Raw genomic sequence first — 23,132 nt, forward strand, 5'->3', positions numbered from 1 at the left:
TTACCATTTACAGATTATAATTCAAAGTTTATTGAAAATCAAAGCCTTTAATTTTAAAATTTTAAGAATAAGTCAAGAACATATAATCGAATCAATTTTCTTTATGAAACATTTGTAATATTTGAGAGTATTTTGTATTATTTGACCAAAAATTGCATTTTAAGATTTATTATTGATGTTATATTTAATTTAAATTATTATAAATTTTAACTTCTTCTGTCTAAACTTGCTTTTCATGTTTTACAAATAAAAAAATAAATTTTTAAAAAATATATATTTATTCTAATAATAACAAGAACTGTAATATGAAGCTTCTTTGACAATGCATCAAACTAAAGCTCATAGAACAATCAAAACACAGTCAATCAAATTGAAACATAGAAAAAAAGAGAAGTAATAAAAACTTATTCTGAAAAATCAATAGAATTTTACAACTTATGAATTTCATTCAAGTTTTATATTATAATATTTTAATGGAAATTTTGCAAGTTTACCTTGAGATTCAGAAAATATATTGCTAGTAATAAATGAAGCAGTAAAAACGGCAAATTTTAATATCTCTTAAGTAAATACAATATGAAACAGCTTCTGGAGAGGCTTTTCTTAAGCTTTATGAGGGAGTTAACTTGATTCCCATGGGGCAAAAAAGCGATGCTCAGGTGGATTCGAGGCAAGTGATGCATATGTAAAAAATATTCCACACAAGCGGAAGTTTTGATGCCGGATAAAGGCAGACGAGTAAATATTTGTATTCATATGTTGTTGTTGATGATGATGGGAGAGGTTGTTGAAAGACCCAAGAGTCAGACCATTGAAATTAACCAAGCGACCGAAAAGTGTCATTTCCTTTGAAAATAATCTGACGAAATGAATATAATGGACACACTCACACACACACACATATATAAACAAATAAGAGACTGCCCATGGTTGAGAAACCTTGGATCAATTATGAACGTTGACCTTTTTGCCAAATTTTCCATTGTAAAGAGCAAAGCGAATGGCCAAAAGGTGAAAGAACAGAACTTAACGTGGAACATAGAGAAGCTCGTGGACTGTGGACTCTATGGAGTGTGGATTGCAAAGTGTGGAACGTGGGACGAGGAATGGCAAAGCACTAAAGTAAATAGTATATGGCGACATGTTGGGCTTGAGCTTGAGAAGCGAAGCGAAGAGAAAGGAAACAAAAGAGAGAGAGAGAGCAGAACGAGCACAAAGAGATTTAAAGCAAATAAATAAGCTAAAAAGCAAAACAACAATAAAATGAAAAGACAACAAATATGTTGTTGCCAAAAAACTTTGGATAGCAACAAAAACAAAAAAAGGGGGTGACAGCCTTGGAAAATAATTTAATAAGTTTGTCATTGAACCCAGTCTGCAAAAAAAAAAAAGAGGGAACGAAGCTTGAGTAGCTAATTCAACTTTTGAGGATACAATTTATTAATTCCGTCTGCGCTTCTTTCGCTTTAAATTACTCAAGCTATTTAAATGAGACTCTTGTGCAGCAAAAGGTGACTTTAAACATCATCTCTCCATGGTCACAATCCAGTCTTAGAGCAAACCGTTATATGTGAAACCGTTACTTCTTATTTGATAATAAATAAATTACTATTAGGTAATGTTTTTTATTGAATTTTGAAAACCTGACTACTAGCAATTGATGATTAAAAAGAAATTCTTGCATAATTCTTTGCTTTCTTCCTAATTATAAATACATTTCTCCGGATATGTGAACCACATTGAACCCAAGAGCAATCTAGAAATAATTCTAAGCTGAAATCGAAATAAATAAACCAAAGAACAGGTCTCTTAAGTCTGAAGATTTTATTGCGCAGGTGCTTTATTCCCTTGTCATGCCCTTAATTTGTTCCCGCCCCTAACATAATTTATGAACTCGCCAAAAGACAAAAAAAATAAAAGCTGCCAATCATCATAATCTAGCCAATTATAAATTCAAGTTATCGATTAATTTATCACTTGTGTTAAGCCTAAAAGGTACAACTCAAGTCGCACGTTATGAGTTCATTTGCATAAAATTAAAAGACCATTCATCCAACACTAATTTTTTGTGTTGTAGTACATCAAGTATTTATATTTTTATATATAAAAATATATTTGCCATTGCGCGTGTCTTAAAGTATCTCAAGCTGCTGCTGCCCGCATTTATCTCTCATTTCTTGTTAACACAAAAAAAAAAAAGAGAAAAAAAAGTGCTGCTAAGCAATAGGCAGAATCTCAGGGCAAATGCTGAATGCTAGAGCCAAAAATAAAAACGGGTTTGAAACAAAAGAACAGACATTAACCTGTCCCCCTGCTGCCCCCTTTATTCTCCCTCTTTTACCATCACTTGAGGATCACGAGAACAGAGCAAAAAGAAAAACAACAACAACGAAAAAAAGCGATTGTGTTGAAGACTTGAAATGGTAACTAAGTATAATATTTATGAGCTTTGAACTCGCGAGATCGGTTGAGTTAGTTGAGTTAGTGAACATAGAAAGGATGCAGGGGGCATTCAACTTGCAGAGAAAAACACGCATCAGAGCGGAAAATATTGCTGTAGCAAATTAGTTTCTGAGGAAAGTAAATTTCCGAGATGATTTATACATAGGAAAATCGTAAGCACTGCCCAGAATATCATTCAAAGAATTTTAAAGCTAACAATTTGAGTTGAGTAACATTTTTGAGCTTATAATTAACAAATTTTGATCAAGTCACGAAAAAAATGAGAAATGATATGTATATTTAAAATTAATAAACATATATAAACATATTATGTCAATTAATAATAAAAAAAAACAACATATAAAAAATGTTAAGATTTCGAAAATAAATGGTCTCATATTTTTTTTTTTTTTTTAATTTTTGAGATTAAAGATATTTTTATTTCTTCAAAATATGCAAAGAATATGAAAAATGTTAAAAAAAAATTTAAAAATGTATGTTTTCGATATTAAATTTTTTTTATTTTGAGATTAAATATATTTTTATTTCTTCAAAATATGCCAAGAATATGAAAAATGTTAAGAATTTTTAAAATATATGTTTCAATATTTTTTATTTTTGTATTTTAAGATTAAATATATTTTTATTTCTTCAATATATAACATGTTTTTAAATCTAATTAAATTTTCAGCAATTTTCTGAATAAATATATGAATACCTTTTTATAAATTATCCAAAAAAATATCACAAAAAATAATTCCGACTTTAAACACCAAAATTCACACGAAACATATAAATTATGAAACAAAATAAATAAAATTAATTGTTATGGACAGCTGTAAACAAGGAAGACAGTGAGAAAGAGAGAGAGGGAGAATAAGAATGAGAGAGGATCAGCTTCCGCTTGGAAGCACTGGCTGTGAGCTTCCAGTTTACAGCGCGTTCAGCAAGCTCATTAAAAATGCAGAGCTTTTTATTTCTAATTTATTGTGCTTGTTGCTTTAGCATTTGATTGAACGATTGAGTAGCGAGAGCAACAAGTTTTGTTTTTGTTTTTTTCTATACAAATTTAAATGGTTTTGGGCTTTTATTAGTTCGTTTGTTTGGCTATTCATAGTGACAGCCTCAACTTGTAAGCGCTCCACACGCACAACAACAACAACAACAATAGCAAGAACAAAACTTGACAAATACAACAATAATAATAACACTAACAACATAGGTCGACGGTTAGTTGGTTTATTGACATCGCTTTGCCTCTGCTTCGTGTCTCAGTTGCCACTTTTTTTCTTTTTTTGTTTTTTTTTTTTTGTTCAAGTTCGTGAATTTTTTAGCCGTTCGTTGACTTTTTTGTATGTTGCTTGGTTTTTTTTTTTTAACGGTGTGTTTGTGCCAAGCTAATATCACTTTAACATTGGTTTCTGTTCTGTTTTATTTTGTGGACTATTATGTTATTATTCATTTTGTGTGTGTACCACATTTAAGCCAACAATTTTCGCAACATTCTCTGAAATGTTTCTGGGAATACAAAAACTGAGACGAGGCCGCAGACAGAGTCTGAGACTCAGACCCAGACTCTGATACACCCGCAAAAAAAAAGCTCAAGTTTCAACATGAAATTTCCTGCACATGCCTCTGTCCATGCGGTTTTCGAGTTTAAACAGAATTATGAGGTCAGTGCAAGGTCGGAAAGGGTTAAAAAAAACAACAAAAAGTAAATTGGAAATTGATGTGTCTTAGCGCTAATGTAAGCGGATATGAGGGTCCTGAAGAGCCCCTATATTTAACATAATTAAAAAAAAGGCTAAGAAAGAATTTTAGACATCAATTTCACGTTAAAAGTAAGATAAAATGATTGTCAAAGAATTTCCAGCATTAATTCCACTCTTTGTTTATTTTTTCTTTGCAGGTAAATAACCGATAACAAAAAATCGATTAATTGATCGATTGCATTTGCATAAGCCAGTTCCATTTGATTGGGTTCCAACAATTCATCTTAATGTCCGACTTGCGATCCACACCCTCGCACACACATTGATGTAAGTTGATCGATCATCAGTTGCATTCTCACCCCAATTGTGTTTCGTGTCATGCCAAGACCGAGACTGCAAGAATTTTATGCAGATCGTTAGATGAATCGTCTTGTAGAATGCTTCTTGCATTGAGTCTGGTGTACGCGCCCTCTTAGCGCAACGCGTAATTTCCCTAACGCCTACTTTTCTCGAACATGTGCAAGAATTTTATGCAGATCGTTAGATGAATCGTCTTGTAGAATGCTTCTTGCATTGAGTCTGGTGTACGCGCCCTCTTAGCGCAACGCGTAATTTCCCTAACGCCTACTTTTCTCGAACATGTGCAATTTTGTGTATCATTTGTCATTTGTTTTGTGAGTGCTGTACGAGAAAGTTGATTTTTTCCTACGCGTCTTTTATAAAACAATCAGAGGTAAGTTGTTAATATTATTAAACTACTATTCTAATCTGATTTAAATTAAAAAATATATTTGTATTTGTATTTATATTTACAGTTTTGAGGACCACGAAAGAGCTACGTTGGATGATAAAAATAGAAACTACAAGGCATTGTTCAGGGCGAAGAATATTGAAAACGGCGAAATAAATTAATTTTTTCTTTTAGCTATTATATTATTTAGTTATAAGTAAAACTGTTTAGATAATATTATATATAAATTTAAGTACTCATTGTATTAGTTTTAATAAATTTAATTTCAAGTATAATAAACATTTTATTTACTGCATATATTTTTGAGCGTATTTTTATTTTGCATATTCCGAACTACGCACTAGAATCTAAGCACAGATTTTCGGCAAGAGCTGCACCGCATATTTTCTACAAGAAACGTCGAGTACAAATTCCGCCAGCGCAGCCGAGGGAAATTTAAATTTCCCTTTGGCAAGAATTTATACTCGACGAGTCTTGTAGATAATCAGTTCCGCATATACGGCAAAACGAAGTGAGCAAGTCTTTTCGCATCTTGTGTCTACACATGACGGGACTGGAAGAAAACTTGTATATTGTCTACGAATAAAACACAATCGGGACCCTTATGATCCACTCTCGCCTGCGCTCTCAGCGCCACTTACCTCGTTTCGTTCCACATTTACGTTCCTTACACACACGGCAGGAAAGGCAGACAGCGAGTGTGAATGAGCGAGACAGAGAGGTAGGGAGTATGAGCACGAGGCAGGAAGCGAGAGAGGGTAGAAAGAGAGAGAAGAGTGAACGACAGCTGCAGCATTGCTTTTCAGGGCACAAGCTGGCTTATTTCCGGTTTCGAGTGTCACCTTTTTTCTTCCCTCCAAATATTAAAAAAGAGCCATTACCAAACCGATATATGAGTGTGTGAGTATGTGTGTATGTATATGTGTTTGGTTTTTATCGCTGTTGAAATTCTCTTTAGCAAGGCAAACATCTGGCTCTTGGCCTGTGACGGCGACAGCTGCTAGGGCAAGCCTAGCTCTCCCCCCACCTCCTCCATTCCATTCTCTCTCTCCCCCAGTCCACAAGCGTAGCGGCGTTTAATTGCCGGCTTCGTTTAATGAGCGCGCGCGACGATTGAATTGTCTGTCAATATGACAATAAAACAATATTCAACGTTTTTACTACACATGTACTTACACATTTATTTATGAATGTATTAATAATGTATGCATGCAATAAAGACAACAAACTTCAACTTTGCCATGGCTGCTGATGTCTCTGCCGATGCTGTTGCCTTACCTCATTTTTTGCTCAGACTCAATAGCAATTTTTTTATTTTTTTTTTTTTTTGCTACTTTGGCACGTTCAACGTCTCTCGCTTGTCATTGGGGGGAGTTCATGAACCGCTTGCAAGGACAGTCGGCGGCTGGCAGATCGATCACTGAAAAAAAGCAGCTTAAACTGAAAATGGAACATGGATGTCGAAATCCACTGTGCCGTTTTCCACTTGTTTCCTTTCCCATTGTGGAATACAAAACACAATGCTCAACTCATCATGAACCCATAATTCTCAGAATCCAGACAGAGACAATCCACAGTAAGCAAATGCGTAAGAGCGAGATGGCACACATTGGCCACCTCCTGTGTGAGTCACACGCTTACACACACACACACACACAGAGAGCAAGCAAGTTGTGTGCAGTGCAGACTCAATCAAAGTTGGCAACATTGGCCGAAGCCGAAGCACGCAAGAAATCACTGACCTTGACTTTTAACAAAGTTTAAGGCCCTTTTAGTTGCCAGCGCGCACACACAGACACCAACATAGTCATTGTGTATGTGTGAGCAGCATAATTATGTACACACACATACAAACATTTAATCGAGCGTGTGTGTGTGTGTGTGAATTGTAGCCAAGCGCGTTCGCTTCTAGACTGGTTTATTGCGCGCTGTTCTTAAGCTTGCTCTTAACGCACATGACGCAAGCGTTCCGTTCCGTCCGCAGTCGACGTCGCTGCTGCGCAGACTTTTACATTTTTCCTATTGCATCAGCGATCGAATACACACAAACACACTCACACACTGACGATCAGTTGGATCGCTGCTCGTTGTTGTACATTTAGCCATAAAAGGCTGTCTGTATGTGTGTGTGTGTGTACATGGAAATAAAACATTTACCTGAGAACGCAGACCGCGAAAATCATTTTACCTGTCTTTTCTTGTTTTAGTCTTGTTCTTTTCACACACACACACACACATTAAATGTATATATATTAATGTTATCTTTAATTAATAAATCGAAGCATGTATTTAAAGCCACTTCCTTTCTCAACAGTTCGCTCGCACTCGCCGCTTACTCCCCCACACTGCATCTAATTGCACTTAGTCCAACTCTCTCTCCCTCTCTCTCTCTCTCTTTCTGTCTTAGTCTTTCTCCTTTTTCTGTAGCAATGAGTGCACTGCTCCCTTTTGCAAATATTCTTGTAAATGAATGTATGTGTGTGCGTGCAAATTGTTCTATGCATGATGTCTGCTAGTTGGTTCTGGCTGATGCTCTCTTCTGCCGCTGTCGCTGTCTATGTGTATGTGAGCGTGCGTGCGTGTGTGTAGGAGGTTGTCAGAGGTCAGTCTCATCGCAGCCGCAGTCGCAGCCTTTTGCTTGTGGCCCATGTACAATACATTCCACACGTATGTACGTACAATTCACACTCCACACTACGTACATACAGACAGTATGTTCCACTTGCCATTTTGTTGCGCATTGAGCATTCTGTGTTGTGTTGTGGGACTGGTGGGACCCCCAACTAGATTTTTGCTACCATGCCCTGCCTGCCTCTGCTCTGCTCTGCTACCGTAGCGCGCCCCTCTGCTGCGTCGTTCTTTGTCTCTGTTTTGTTCGCGCCGAACTGGTTGTGTGAGTTTTTGGCTTGGGCTGCTGCTCTGCCGCTGAGTGTTTCGAATCCAATTCGTTTCATTTCCCATATTCCGTTGCTGTGTTTCGCCGCTCAGTTTGTTCCGTGGCTTGTATCTTGTAAAAATTCTTCTATGTTTACTCATTTCTCATTCAGTTCTTTGCGCTCGCTGCATAAACAACGTGTATACGCTTGCCGTTGTCGCCGTCGTCGTTGTGGTCGTCGTCGCGTCCCCAACAATATCATCTCTTAGCAAAGATTCATTCGTCGCGTTGTTATTACACTACTACATGTGTTTTGTGAGTTTGCAACAATAATAACAAGCAATATTTAATAAAAAAAAAAAAGTATTAATATTATAATAAGAAAAATATACATACATACATATAAATAAGAGTGCAGTCAAATTGTTGTATGTATGCGATACATACTAACATATTTACGTATTAAAACATTTTCCTGTTTCACCACAAAACGACAAACGACGCCAACACAAGCAGCAGCAGCAGCGACAGCAGTAAAAACAACAACAGCCGCAGCAGCAGCGTAGCGTCGGCGTCGCAGAGTTCATCAACTTGTTTAGAATCGTCGTCGTCGTCGTCGTCGTTGCTGAGTACGTGGTACGTGAGTGCGTGGCTGTCTCGGTTGCCTGTGAATGTTTGTGTGCATGCGACTGTATGTGTGTACTTGCATATGCTTTAGTGTGTGTGTTGCCTTTTTCCTACTCGCCTTTTTTACACGTTTAATTTGTCTACGAGTTGCCGCTTCACTTGCTCTCTCGCCTCTCTTTAGATTTTGTATTTGTATTTGTTTGTTGTTGGCATACGGATACGACGCAATGCAGTCGACAACAACAACAACAACAAAATGAAGAAAGACAACAATAATATTTAAACGTAGCGCATTTGGGCTTCGATTTACTTGCTTTGCTTGCTCGCTGTATGTGTTGTTTGTTCTTTTTCTCTTTTTCCGCGCGTTTAGTGTATGTTTTGTTTGTATTACATTTTTTGTTATTATCTCATTTCTTATTGTTGTTTCGCCTCGCCTCGCGTCTTGCATGTATTTTTGTATTTACCGCTTTACCGACGACTCGCTGCGCGTCTACAGTAGATGTCATAAAAATAGGCACAGTGTGATAAAATGCATTGTGCAAATTACGATAATTGTAACAGATTTTTGCATATTGATGAAACTTTTTAAGTATACAATAATAACCTAATGTTGGATTTAAAAAATTCAGCACTCGAGGAGTGAAAAAAGGTTTCATTCGTCTTATTTTTCAATATTCTTCCGACGAAGTTTGTTAAAAATAAAGTTTTTAAAGATATCGAGTCTAACAATTATTCAAGCAATTTAATTAATAACATTTGATCCAGTTAGAATAATGTTTATGTCCAAGTTCTAGACTCCAAGAAGCGATCTAAATTCTTTATTAGTTTTTTGTGAATATATTAAAATAAATTGCAAGTAATTGCATTCAATGTGTTTAGTAAATGACAAAAAAGGAGTAATAATCCAAAAGCTGTAAAATATTCAGATATTTTTTTGCTTTTTATAAAAAGGATAAAAATTAGGATAATGATTAAGAATGAGGATCATTTTTCATGCTTGAAAGTTTTATTTTACACACATTTAATTAATGTTCATCCTTTCGCTTGCTTAACACGTTGTATTGGTTTGTTGTTGTGATTGAAAAGCCGTTTTGTATGATGTGTGGGTTTTGTTTATTAATATTAATGGATTATTTGTATTATGTCGATGTTTGTATTGATAAAGTTGGTGAAGGCGGGCATAAGGTGCGACAACCTTTCCGGGGGCGCGACCTTGTGCTTCGGCCTGTTTGTTTGACGGCAATTGTATAAACAGAGAGTGATCAAGATTAACTGCTGTTGCTGGTGCCATTGGTTATTGCCACCACTGTGATGCGGAAGAGTAATATGCCTTGTTTTTTTGCTTTTTCTTTGTTGCATATGTATTAAGAAAAAATGAGGGAGAGAGGGAGAAAACAAAAAACAAATTATTACGGCAATGTTCTTTAATTTTACTCACACGACGTCGTCGTCGTCGTTTTCTTACTGTGCTGAGCCACGCTGGTTTCCAAGTCATTAAAATACAACGGGCTTTCGGCAGCGCCAGCGACGACGAACACATGTGTTTTTAATTTAACGTTTAGCGCAAAAAAAAACCACACACAAAAAAAGATCGGGAAACGTGTTTAAAATGTTGATACACTTCTGCACTCAAGTATCGTATTTCATTTACGCTCGATAACGCATTTGGTCTGATCGAAAAAGCTGTCGCCACCGCTTTACCCTATGAGTGTATGGTTAAAGCTGATATATTTAAATGTACGATATTATAATTATTATTATAGCAAACTTGCATGATATTCTTCTATGTATTCATTTGTGTAATAAGTTTAGGTTGTGTGGCAATCTGTGTGTGCTGTGTTCCACAGCAACAATCTTTGTGTACCAGTTTTCATTATCTAAAAGTTGCGCGCTTTGGTGTTTCTTTCTCATTACTTGGCAGTTTGGGGGTCTGTTGTTGGGGTCTCTTGGGTCGAGCTCTACACGTAATAGATAAAGTCTCCATATATCGTATATACAGAGTGTAGTAGACAAGAGACCGAAATTGATACAACTCTAATTGAAAATGTTTAAGTAGATTGTAAATATTTATCGAGAGTGGCACGAAAGACACGTACAATTTGATTAGATGCAGCACTAATTGCTGCACTAAAACAAGCGCTTTTTTTTTTTTGCACTATTATATTTTAGCCAAGAAAGCACAATATTGCAGGAGACCACTGTTAATGGCAGGACAATGGAACTACAATATTTGCATGTAATTTTATACTGATGCACTTTTACATATGGAATTGTTAAAATAAAAAAACAATATTTTCGCCTTTACTATTTTAGATTTCCGAGCAATTGCAATATTTCAGCCCCCCGCTGTTAATTTCAGAACAGAATAGTTGTCGAAAAGAGTTGCAGTAATATTTGCATGCAGTTTCCTATTACTTGTGGCGCCATCTAGTGTGCGAGATTAAAAATTACAAACAGTGCATTGTGCGGTGCTAGATTAGTCGCTACCCTTTTACTATGCATCTGCTGTGATGGGAGCATTAGCTAGTCTACCCGCGGAGCTCGCAATAATACATATTATTTTACAGCTTCGTTTTTAGTGAGTGAACTAAACCTTCAGGAACATGGCGACGACGCGCCGTTGACCTGTCGGACCAAGTGAGAGACAGAGAGAGAGAGAGCGAGATAGACAGTCAGTGAGTGAGTGTGAGGCTGCATCCAGAAGCAGCAGCAATAAAGCGGAGTCTGTTGTGTTGTATGAGTGGCGATGTGTTGATGTGTTTGTGCAAGTGCAAGAAGAAGAAGCAGCAGCTCTCGACGCAGGCTGTGCTGATGGTTGTCTGCTAAATTGGATGCTGCCTTGCTTTTGTTGTATTTGGCTTGTTGTTTTTGTTGTCTGCCATTCTTCGCCGTTCATTTCATTTCATGTTGTTATTTTTTGTCGCCATCGTCGCACTCTAATACAGCAATAAAAACAACTCTTGCGTGGGGGTCACTTGGCATTGTTCTTCTTCTTCTTCGGCAGCTTCTGGTTCAATAAAAGGCGCCGAGTAAATTTCATTCAAGCAGACTCCTCACTGCACAACGCCCTGTCTCGCTCCCGCTTCCTCTTCTCCATCTGCTTTTTAGGCTGCTGACGCATTGCACTTTGGGGAGTTGTGCGTGTGTGTGTGGAGAGCTCGAAGAGTTGAGATTCAGACAAAAAGTCTTCGAATTGGTTTCACAAATACGAAATTTGCATCGAACTCTTTTGCATAATTCTAGGAACACCAACACTTACACATACATATGCAATGTAGTTGTGTATGTGTGTGTGTGTGTATCTGCAGCTGCGGCCCGTTTAGAAACGATGGCGCAGGTAAAAACAGTTTCGTTGTCGTCGCAAAATTTCGCATGCTTTATTCTTTTGTCGTTCTTTTTTCCGAATTGCGCTTTGTGCTGGCCTTCTATATTTTGTGCGCGTCTGTCTGTGTCATGCTCTTTGGCTTTGTTGTGGTTGTTACCGCTGTTGGGTACCATTGAACTCTGCTGTCGCTGCCGACGTCACTGCTGCTGCTGCAACTACTGCAGCAGCAACCCTAAATGTGCGCCTAGGCGGGGAACGTTTGGGAATTGAAACACACACACTGCAGCAGTCGTTTATTTCTATGCGAAAATGAAACAGCGTTGAATGCATTTTCGTTGTATTTGTTGTTTCTGCAGAACTCCTGGGCCCTGTTTTTATGTCCGTCTCCCATTCTACTCTCGTTTACAGCTCAGCTCTGTCTCTCTCTCCCTCTCGCTCACTCTCTTTGCTCCCGCTCTGCTGAACTTGATATTTTTCGTTGTTTTTGCCTTGCAGTCATTTTAAATACTCACTATACTCTACCGTTGAAAAGAGTATTTTCATTTACAGGAAACCACATAGTATGCTAATGATTAGCGAGTATCTCAATGTTGTGCAAAGCTGAGTGTATTTTTTTATACTCTTTCGCTTTCATATAATAAAGTTGTGCCATTCCGCCGAAGCTATAAATATTTTATTACAAGATCCATGTAGTATTTGTGCATGTAAAAGTCTTTATAGGGTGGCACTCTTCCTCTTGCCCCTGCTTCAATGATTTTCTGGCATATGTTTCCTATTCTCCTCGTCTACTTGAAGTGTAAAGAGTGCCAAGGCAAAAACGGAAAAACAACAATAAAACAAAAGATGCGACATATGGTATATATTGTATATTACTTTTAGAAGACAATCTGATATTTATCTTGTCGCGATAGATAATATAGAATATGGCGCGTCGTATTCAAAGAGCGAGTCCCAATGTTTACTGTATATAGACCCAATTTTTGCTAATCTAATCGCGCCCAACTGGCCTCAACTATATCAATTAGTAATTTAGTATGTGCGTTTATTTTAGATATGCTGCTGTCATCGACGTTTAAATAGCAACTGTTTTTGTCATTATTACTGTTGCTGTTGTTTTTGTGGTTGTTGTTTCTGTTGTTGTTATTGTGTCTTTCCAATCATAAACAATGCCACGCAACGTGTTTATTATTAAGCAAACCTGTTCAAATATGAACTTATAATAATGATTAAATGGTATTATATTCCTTCTAAGCTGAGAAGTTAAGGAACTAAAGAACACCTAATTCATTTGGTTTAATTGAGTGGTCACACGATTAATAGATTATTTGGGTGTGAGTTCCAGGAGTGAATGTTCGCTCATATGAGTCAGCGAAGGAATGATTAGTTCACACGTTCGCTCATATGAGTCAGCAAAAGGAACTCATCCAAGCTCATCTCATTATTTGCAACAGTTGGCAACGCGTTTAAAGAAGCTGCTGCGCATACGATTAAGCACACACACACACATTAATAAACATCTGTGTAATGCCATCGATGCTGAATGTTAATGCAATTATTATATGGATACGTGTGTATGCGTATATTTTTAATTGCATGCCAACGATGAGTAGAGAAATGCTGCGCTGCAATTTACAACTAACTTCAAACAAACATACGCACACATACATACACGTGTATGCATTGCCTGTGTCTGCGCGTCATTTGCTGGCATTTTCCATGCACCGACTGTAACCACAAAAACATTCAAACAGGAAGAAGAACTTTTCTCTTTCGCTCGCTCGCTCTCTCTCTGTCTCTCGAAAGTTCTGGCCGGCGACAGCGGCAGCGACGTCGTCATCATAGGCAAAAATTTTGTACACACACACACTTTGCCTACTCAGCATTAGCAGCAGCAGTAGCAGCAGCAGCGCAAGCAACAACTGTGAAAGCAAATTTGTTGTTGTTGAATGTGTTGCTGCGGTCGTTGCCCAAAATTGGGAAACATGCGCACCGCAAACTATTAAGCCTAAGAGAGCGAGTGGGGTTCCTAACCTGACTGAAGAGAGCGACTGCCGCCGTGTTATCGGTTTATCGTTTTTGTTAATGCTGCTTCCTGTTACAATAGTAATACCATTTGGCGCTCTCTTTCTCTCAGAGAGCGCACAACCTGTGGCGCTCGCAAAAACTTTGTGCTGGGTGACTGGCCGACGCCATATTGTTTTTAGGGTTGCGCGCGCTCTTAAAGCGGGGCTGCAAAAATTTGCCTTTGGGGTGATTGAGCCGGCATTCAACAGTTCGGCATTTATGCTCTATCTCACTCCTGCTACCGCGCCCGCTACCACCTCCCGACCTCTCACCCACACGTAAACTCCGTCGGTGTGTGTGTGTGATCGCTGCGGGCTCTTGTTGCCGTGTGCTTTTACTGTAAATATGATTATTGATTTTTCCCAACTTTGTGCTCCCTTCGACTGCCCGTCGATGTTGTCGGCGTTGTGTGAGTGATTTTGACAATAGATATTTGGTTGTTGCGCCTTTCTTTTTGTATTGTATTCCTCCCCCTTTTGTGGCTACTGCAATTGTGCAACGCTGCTCTGCCCAGTTTTAGTTGTAAGGACACACGCAGGCAACGCAACTCTCTCTTTTCTCTTCGCTCCTCTCTCTCTTTCTCTGCGACAGTGGCGGCGGCTTTGCTGCCCTGCCGCTCTGCTCGTCGCAAGCTTTACCCGGGTCGCTGAATAATGCGCAAAGTTAGTTTTGCAGGGAGCTGCGTTGCAAACGCGTCGTTTCCCCACGGACGTTTCTACCCAAAGAGAAAAATATATTCCGCAGTGAAAAGTGCAGTTAGTCTTAACAATAATTACAATAAAATAACAAAAAAATTATAAATTTGCCAAAAAAAAAAACAAAACTAACGTATTTTCGTTTGTTTGTTATAATTGCAGCATTTTGTGCGCGCGACTAAAATTGACAGCAGCCTAAAAGTATGCTACAAAAATATTCAACTTGTTACCGCTACACAGACGACAGCAGCAACACTAACAGCACCAACAACAACAACAGCAGCAGCATAAGTAACGAGCAAAAAGGACCATAAAAACGCCAAAAAAAAAAAAAAACTTTGAATTGGCAGCATTTTTGACAGCATTAGCAAAGTGAATGCAACAACAACAACAACAATCAAACTAGACGAAAAATTACAACAATAAATAAGGTAAGTCAATGCCTTTTGCACGTCCCTGTGTGTGTGTGTGTGTGTGCGGGTGAGTGTGAGAATGTGTGTGTGTGTGTATTCAGTCTAGACAGTTGCAGCAACCCCTGTCACCCCTTGTGCACCCTTCGCTCAGCGCGCGCTTTGACTGCCGCTTTTTTCGGTTTGTCGAGGGTTGATTTTGCGTTTCATTTTTCGGTCTTCAAGAGACGCATTTGTTGACGGATGTTGTTGTGTTGCGTTGTGTGTGTGTGTGTGTGTGTGTGTGTGTGTATGTGGGGGAGACGAAAATCTAGAAAACTTTCTTGTCTTGTTTACTTTTCTGTGAGGGGCGTTTTTGCACCCCCGCTCTGTTGCTCTCACTCTCTCTCTCTCTCTTCCTCCTCTCCCTCTCCCACTCCCTGTTTTACTTACTCCCCCACTCACGTACTCAGTGACTGTTGCTGCCGGCAGGGCAAGTAGTTCAATCAACCTAGAGCGAGGGGGAGGGGCAGCAGTTGTCTGACAAGGGGGGAGCGAGAGTTGTGCGTGCGATTATTGCATTTCCTGTTGATGGCTGAAGTTGAAGGTAACTCGAGTTCCCTTTTTTTCGGGGTTGCTAAACCCTGCCACAAAGTGGGGGACAAACTTCCAAGACTTATGCCATTCTCGAAACGCACTTTGTTTCCATTTGTTGTGGGGGAAGGGTGGGTGGGGAAACCTAGTGTAATAAAAGCAAAACAAGCTGTCGCTACTAGAAGCGGGGAGCAAGAGGGAGTGAGATTAGAGCGCTACAATTAGTTATAAATTATGTTAGCATAAAGAAAAAGGTGAATCACAAAATTGTGCAACAACAACCACAAACAAAAAACAAAAAAAAGGGGGCCAAAACAAAAGACAGCAAGCAAAACTTTTGCTGACTCATATGAGAGAGGAAGCCTTGGGACTCTTTTGGAGCAGGAGAAGAAGGGGGCAAGGGAAGGTTGTAGGGTGTTTCCCCTTAATGAAAGCAAAGCGTCTAGAATTTATGAAATTATGCAAAGGCTTATGAATTGCCAAACAAATAGGGATTTGAGTTGTGTTCGTTACGCCCAATTATGTCTGCGCATTGAAGCGTGGCTTTTTCTCGATTCACTCTTCAGGGCTTTTTGTCTGGAAAGTTCTATTAAGTCGCATTTCCGGCAATGAGTTGACAAACTTATGCATTTTGGAGGAAAAGTGAGCGTAGGCTAGATAAGGTCATTATGTGTTGAAGACTTTTTGGAGAAAGATTTTTGCAATATAAAAAAGGGGAAAAGTACCTTTTTGTTGTCCTGTTCCTCTAATGGGATGAATATTTTAATTGCTTTTATAAAGTTGCAAGGTGGAAAATTATTGGTTTGGAAAAGAACATTCTTTTGTTTGTTTTTGGGTCAAAGAAAGAGTTTATCATGTAGTGTTTTTCAAAATTTAAATAAAGTTTACCAAGAAAAAAAATTGCAAGATGATAATTGAAGAATAAACTAAAGTTAGGAGGAGTCAAATTTAAGGGGAACTCATTATGGTAGAAGTTGAACAAAGGTTAGGAAGATATCAACAGAATTAGGAGATCATTTAGATCATGGGGAAGATGGGTTAATATTTAAAATAGACATGAAAACTTAAAGTAGTAGATAATGAATATTTAAATTTGGTTAAAAATAGTGAAGGGACTTCCATCAGGACTTCATTTAAAAAAAAGAAGAGATCATTTTGGAAGGGGAAGATGGCTTCATATTTAACATAGATATGAAAACTGAAGGTAATAGGTTACGATTAGTGAAGGGATTTCTTGTCAACATCTAAAGGGACTTTACTTGTCCCTTTACCTATAATAATGTCCCTTTGTCCCTTGTCCCTTTACCTATCATAATGTCATTAAACAAGTAATTAATTCATTTACAATCTTCTTTGTTACTTTCAGTCACAGAATTCAACTGAGGACCTTAAGTATAGAGTGAGAGATTCACTCAGGAACACAAACGCTAAGGAAGCGATACACACACACACACACAGAGAGATTAGGATGGCGTCGTCGCCGACACCATCTCTGGACTCGATGCGTGGCGCCAACTCGATAGAATCGTATGAGCACGCTGGCTATTTATCCGACTCGCCGCTGACACTGAGCGGCTCATCGCCACCGGCGAGCGATTCGGCGATCTGCAGTGATGAGTACATTGCGGGGGGTGGTCCGGTGAGTGTTAAGGTGCGTCAGGATGTGAGTGTGATAAATGGACATCATCCGATCTCGACATCGGTGTCATCTAGCTCATCGGCCAGCTCTTCGTCCTGCTCCTCATCATCATCGTCATCCTCATCGTCGTCCTCTTCGTCATCATCGTCATCGTCGTCGTCGTCAACCAGCGGTCTCAGCGGTTGTGGCAGCACCAGCAGCAGCGTCATCAGTGGCAGCAACAATGTGACAGCCGTGAGCAATGGTCCCGGTGTCATTGGCAGCAATCTCAATAGCAACAGCAGCAATGGCAGCATTAGCAGTCTCGTTGTCGGTGCCGGCAAAGGCAACAGCAACAACAGCAACAGCAGCAACACTAATGGCAGCAGCAACATCAGCACTAATGGCAGCAACAACAACAGCAGCAGCAACAACAGCTTGTCGCCAGCACGTTGCACCGCCTGCAAGAGCAAGTGCAGCGATGCGGTGGCCAAGTGCTTCGATTGCCAGAGCTATCTCTGCGCCAACTGTGTGACAGCGCATGAGTTTATGCATTGCTTCAACGGTCACAACGTTTGCCTCATCAAGGGCTTCGAGGCCAGCGGCAACAGCAACGGCAGCAGCAACAGCATCAACAGCAGCAGCAACAGCAACTCGAACAATCCGGCGTCGAGTGACTTTAAGTTCGCTAGTTCGCTGACCATGATGTTGCAACAGCAGCAGCAGCAATCGCAGCTGACAGACGTCCAACAACAGCAGCAGCAGCAACAGCAACCAATGTCACAGCTGTCGAAGATTGTGCTAGCAGCAGCAGCAGCTGCCGCCAATCAGACACAACAGGAGCAACATCATGACTCTCTCTATGCCACACACTTGCAACAGCAACAGCAGCAGCAACAACAGCAGCAGCAGCAGCGACAACTGTTTTGTGGTCGCCACAAGCATGAGTTGCTCAAGTTCAGTTGCCGCACATGCTGCACTCTGGTGTGCAAGGAGTGCATTGTGCTCGAGCATTCGACGGGACTCCATGAGCTGGAGAATGTGCAATCGCCCGGCATGCTGACAGCCAGCAACAACAACAGCAACAGCAGCAACAACAGCGCCGCCTCCAATGAGGCAGCATTGCAAACTCTGTTGGCCGATATGCGTGGCAAGATCGGAGAGATCGTGGCCATCGCAAATGGGGCCGAACAGAGTGTGAACAAGGTGAAGTTGCAGTATCAGAAGGCGCACAACGAACTCAACGAGACGCATCAGTTCTTTGCCTCGATGCTCGACGAACGTCGCTCGGAGTTGCTCAAGGATCTCGAGTCTCTGTACACGGCGCGTGTCAACAGCAATGCGGTGTGGCTGCAACGCTCCAAGGAGCTCATCGACAAGGGTCTCTCCACCTGCGAAGCTGTCGAACGCACCCCGGCAACCGGCGTGCAGTCGCCGCTGCTCACCGAGGCGCTGTTGCTGCGCAAGACACTGGAGCAACAGTTGCAGACGGGCGTGCAGGATTTGCAGCTGCCCTTCGAGCTCGAGTTCATGTCCAACTATCAGTCGATACAGGCCGGAGTGCGCAACACTTTCGGCTACATTCGTGCCAGCAATGGCGGAGGAGGAGGCAGCGGTGTCAGCAGCGCCAGTTGCTCGGAGGCAAGTCTCAGTCTCGGTCACTTGACGCACAGCAGCAGCAGCCACAACAGTCACGGTCACAACGGACAGAGTCACGGCAAACAGCCGCCGATTGCTCGACCCACACAGAGCGCCAGCAACAGCAGCGCCAGCAGCGCTGGCAGTCATCACCATCAACATCAGCAGCAACAACAGCAACACTTGCAGCTGCAACAGCATCAACAGCAGCAGCAGCAACAGTTGCTGCCCGGTTTGGGTCTGGGCAGTCTGCTCGACAACAGCAGCGTCAACAGCGTCGTAAATGGCAGCGGCAGCAGCAGCTATGCAAATGGTTTGCGCAGTCTCAACGAGTTGCAACACTTTGGCGAGTTGCTCCCGAAGAGGAACAGCAGCAGTTCGCATTACAATCCCTACGAGAAGTGGAGCAACGGTGGCAGCGATAATCTCTTCAATACGTCCTCGGCTTTGGTCAGCAGCAATGGCAGCAACTCGGCGGTTGTCGATGCCTTCGCCAGTCTCTCGAGTGTCGCATTGAACGGCGGCAACAGCAGCCAGAGCACTGTGAGCAACGATTCGTTGTTGGATTTGACCAACAAGTTGCTCTCCGCTTCGATTTATCCACCCAAGTCGCAGATCAAGCGACAGAAGATGATCTACCACTGCAAATTCGGTGAATTCGGTGTGATGGAGGGACAATTCACTGAGCCCAGCGGCGTTGCTGTCAATGCCCAGAATGACATCATTGTCGCCGACACGAACAATCATCGTATCCAGATCTTTGACAAGGAGGGACGCTTCAAGTTCCAGTTTGGCGAGTGCGGCAAACGCGATTCGCAGTTGTTGTATCCCAATCGGGTGGCTGTTGTCCGCAATTCGGGCGATATCATTGTGACGGAACGTTCGCCCACCCATCAGATTCAGATCTACAATCAGTATGGACAATTTGTGCGAAAGTTCGGTGCCACGATCTTGCAACATCCGCGTGGCGTGACTGTGGATAATAAGGGACGCATCATTGTCGTTGAGTGCAAGGTGATGCGTGTGATCATCTTCGATCAGAATGGCAATGTGCTGCACAAGTTCGGTTGCTCCAAGCATCTGGAGTTCCCCAACGGTGTGGTGGTGAATGACAAGCAGGAGATCTTCATCAGCGACAATCGGGCGCATTGCGTCAAGGTCTTCAACTATGAGGGACAATATCTGCGGCAAATCGGTGGCGAGGGCATCACCAATTATCCCATCGGTGTCGGCATCAATTCGAATGGCGAGATTCTCATTGCCGACAATCACAACAACTTCAATCTGACCATTTTCACCCAGGATGGGCAACTGATCTCCGCCCTCGAGTCGAAGGTGAAGCATGCCCAGTGCTTCGATGTTGCACTGATGGATGATGGCAGCGTTGTGCTCGCCAGCAAGGATTATCGCCTCTACATCTATCGCTACGTTCAGCTGGCTCCAGTGGGTATGTAAGATGATCATGATGTATGATGATGTATGCAACCAACACCAACTGCGAACGTGCAACAACACGCAACTCGACGTTATCTGTAGGTTTATTTAGGATTAGCCAGCGACAGTTTTTCTATTAACTTGCGCGCGCTGTTCTCCCGCTCTCTATCTCTCTCTCTCTCTGCCTCTGTCTCTGTCTCTCAAATACTGTGCTTTAGCTACTGCTCGTTTGTTTCCCCCCCTCCTATCTCTATCTCTCTCACACTAGCATAGCAAGAGGGGTGCGTGCATTGAGTTCCACAAAGTGTGGAACGCATTCCACCGATCAGACTGCGAGTGGATTGTGTTTTAAATCAATTCCTTCCATTCCCAAAACATTCGAATTTATGTGGATTGCATTTCTCGATGCGTTCCACACACACACCATTTTGTGGAACTCGTTGCACGCCCTCTTAAAGTACTATACATATATATTTTTGATTATTATCTATTTAAAAAAAGAAAAATATTGTTGAATTTTGTTTTTATACACTGTGTTAAGATTCTGCTGTTTATTTTTTATTTTATTTGATTTTGATTTTATTTTATACATGTACTACTTATTTTTTTTTATTTTATTTAATTAATTGATTATTGAATTTGTGTATTATAATTTGTACTATTTTTGTATTCTTGTCTCGAATTTGGAGCTCCAGACTGCCTGCAAGTCTCTTAATCACACATTTTTTGAATAAAATAATATAAAAAAAATAATACACAAAAAAACGCAAAAAAAAAAAAAAAAAAGAAACAACAACCAGCAAAAGATCCCTCCACTTTTTTATGTTCGCTTGTCTCTCGTTGCAAAAGCAAACAAAAAAAAAAAAACAAAAAAAAAAAAGGAAAAACGATAGAGGAGTTGATGTAATTACTATTTAAACAATTTGACTTTACACACACAAGTATATATACATATATCATCTATATTTTATTGACTGTAATTAAATTAAGTACTGCGCATTGTTTGTTATTATTTTTGATTGCATAAACAACAACAAAAAGTAAAAAAAAGGAAAAAAAAAAAAACAAGGAAATGAGAAATGAATCGAAATGAAATGGAAAGAATTAAATATATATTTAACTGTTTTTTATGTTTATATAAATATATACTATTATTTTTGTATTGATTGTAAAACTTATTGATTACTGATTATTTATATGCGTAGATCTGTATTTTACAAAATATTATTACATTTTTGCTACATTTTTTTTATAATCAACAAAAACAACAAAAACCAACAACAAAAGCAAAAACAAAACAAAACAAACCAACAGCAAACTAATTTCTTATACTCGCTTAGTTTTTATGTTTTTATTGTTTTATTATTATTATTATTACTATTACAACTATTACTATTATCATTATTATTATTATTATTATTATGATTACACAAGCAACATAATATTATTAAACAATTTAATTATTAAACAAAGAGACAATTTGCAGATTCTTAATTTGTAAAATCAAAAGAAAGGAAAATCGAAAAAAAAAACAAAAAAAAAAACATAAACGAAAAACGCACTGAAAAAATAGTTGAAATTGTTGTTCTTAATTGTTGATCTACTTATGTATATGTGTGTATGTGCATATGTGTATGTGTATTTATTTATAATTTCTTTGTTTGTTTAAGTTTTGAATTGTAAAGACTTGACGCTCAAGAGAACGATTTAATATCAAAGGCAATTGTTGTTACAAATTTAAAAAATTGATCGAAGACGAAATGAAAATTGCAAATGCGAAAGAAAATTGAATTTAAAACCATTTACATTTATTTATGTTGGTTTAAACAATTAATTCTAATTTATGAATCCAACGCGAGGAGAAAGCAGGAAATGAGAAAATATAAATAAAAAATAAACAAAAAAAAAAAAAACAAATAACAAATAAAATGATAAAATGGTTGGCAATCAGCGCAGAAGACTTAAACAATTTAATTATTATTAATGATGACCACTTACTATATATATACATAATTACAAATATATAATTAATAATAATAACGATTAAGAAGCGAACTTAACTTAGGGCAAAGCATAAATCTCAATCAGAAACTCTCGAAAGATAGTTTCAAAACATTGACAACAAAACAAAACAATTATTAATTATTGCCGTCGTTTGAGTTGGTTTTTCATTTATTTTTTAAGTATTTTTCCATGTGTTCCAATTGCTTTTATGATTCCTCTCCCTCCTCAACTCAACTCCAAACTGCAAAATGAATGCCAACTCACTCGAGAGTTGCTTTTGAGACTGCGTTACAAAATATAAATATAATAAATAATTAATAATCATAATAATTATAATATATTTTGAGAACGCAAGCAACACTTGATGATGAACTTTTGAGACTACAAACGCAACAGTAACAGGAACAGCATTTACAAAATGTTTATTTTATTACAAAACAAAAAGAACTTAAAACTTAATAATATAATTATATATATATATTACGATATATACTTATCAAATATGTTTGTTTGTTTGTTTGTTTTTCGCTTGGGCCCAACAATTTATTACCACTTTTTTTTGTGTATAATTTTTGTGCTTTTGTTTTGATTTAGAATATTTAAATAAAAACACATTCTCGTTCAATCGTTTTTCTTCACTTAAGTGAGAGATTATTAAACTGTAGTGTTCTATTATTATTACTATTATATTTTTTTTTGTAATACAAACTATGGAATGTATCTTGTATCTTATATCTTGTATCTATAGAGAGTATATATTATTATTATTATTGTGTGTTCATTTGATCACGTGCTTTGCATTTGGTCAAAAGGACACGCAGATGACGGTTTTTAATTTTAATGCTTGTTGTAAACTATAAAAAAAAAAAAAAAAAACACAACTATGTTTAATTAATGTAATTGTAATTGTAACTGTAATTGTAATTGTAATCGTAATTGTGCGTAGCCTGTAATGGAACGGTAA

At 39.0% G+C, this 23,132-nt stretch overlaps 1 protein-coding gene across 4 annotated transcripts in view; it reads left to right on the top strand.

The window, feature by feature from the left end:
- LOC117565662 (brain tumor protein) overlaps positions 1-23,132 on the top strand; it is a 38,433-nt gene that overhangs the window by 10,357 nt on the left and 4,944 nt on the right. The window contains exons 1-3 of one of the 4 annotated variants that reach the window (XM_034244885.2): positions 7,948-8,095; positions 14,654-14,922; positions 16,841-20,177. In XM_034244885.2, coding sequence (XP_034100776.2) covers positions 16,943-20,177 — 3,235 coding nt within the window. In that variant the 5' untranslated portion in view covers positions 7,948-8,095; positions 14,654-14,922; positions 16,841-16,942. Of the gene's footprint in view, positions 1-7,947; positions 8,096-8,162; positions 8,417-14,484; positions 14,552-14,653; positions 14,923-16,840; positions 20,178-23,132 lie in introns of those variants that run through there. The other 3 variants (XM_034244886.2, XM_034244887.2, XM_034244884.2) reach the window with 3 other exon arrangements.

The sequence above is a fragment of the Drosophila albomicans genome, chromosome 2L, assembly GCF_009650485.2.
Source record: "Drosophila albomicans strain 15112-1751.03 chromosome 2L, ASM965048v2, whole genome shotgun sequence".
Taxonomy (NCBI): domain Eukaryota; kingdom Metazoa; phylum Arthropoda; class Insecta; order Diptera; family Drosophilidae; genus Drosophila; species Drosophila albomicans.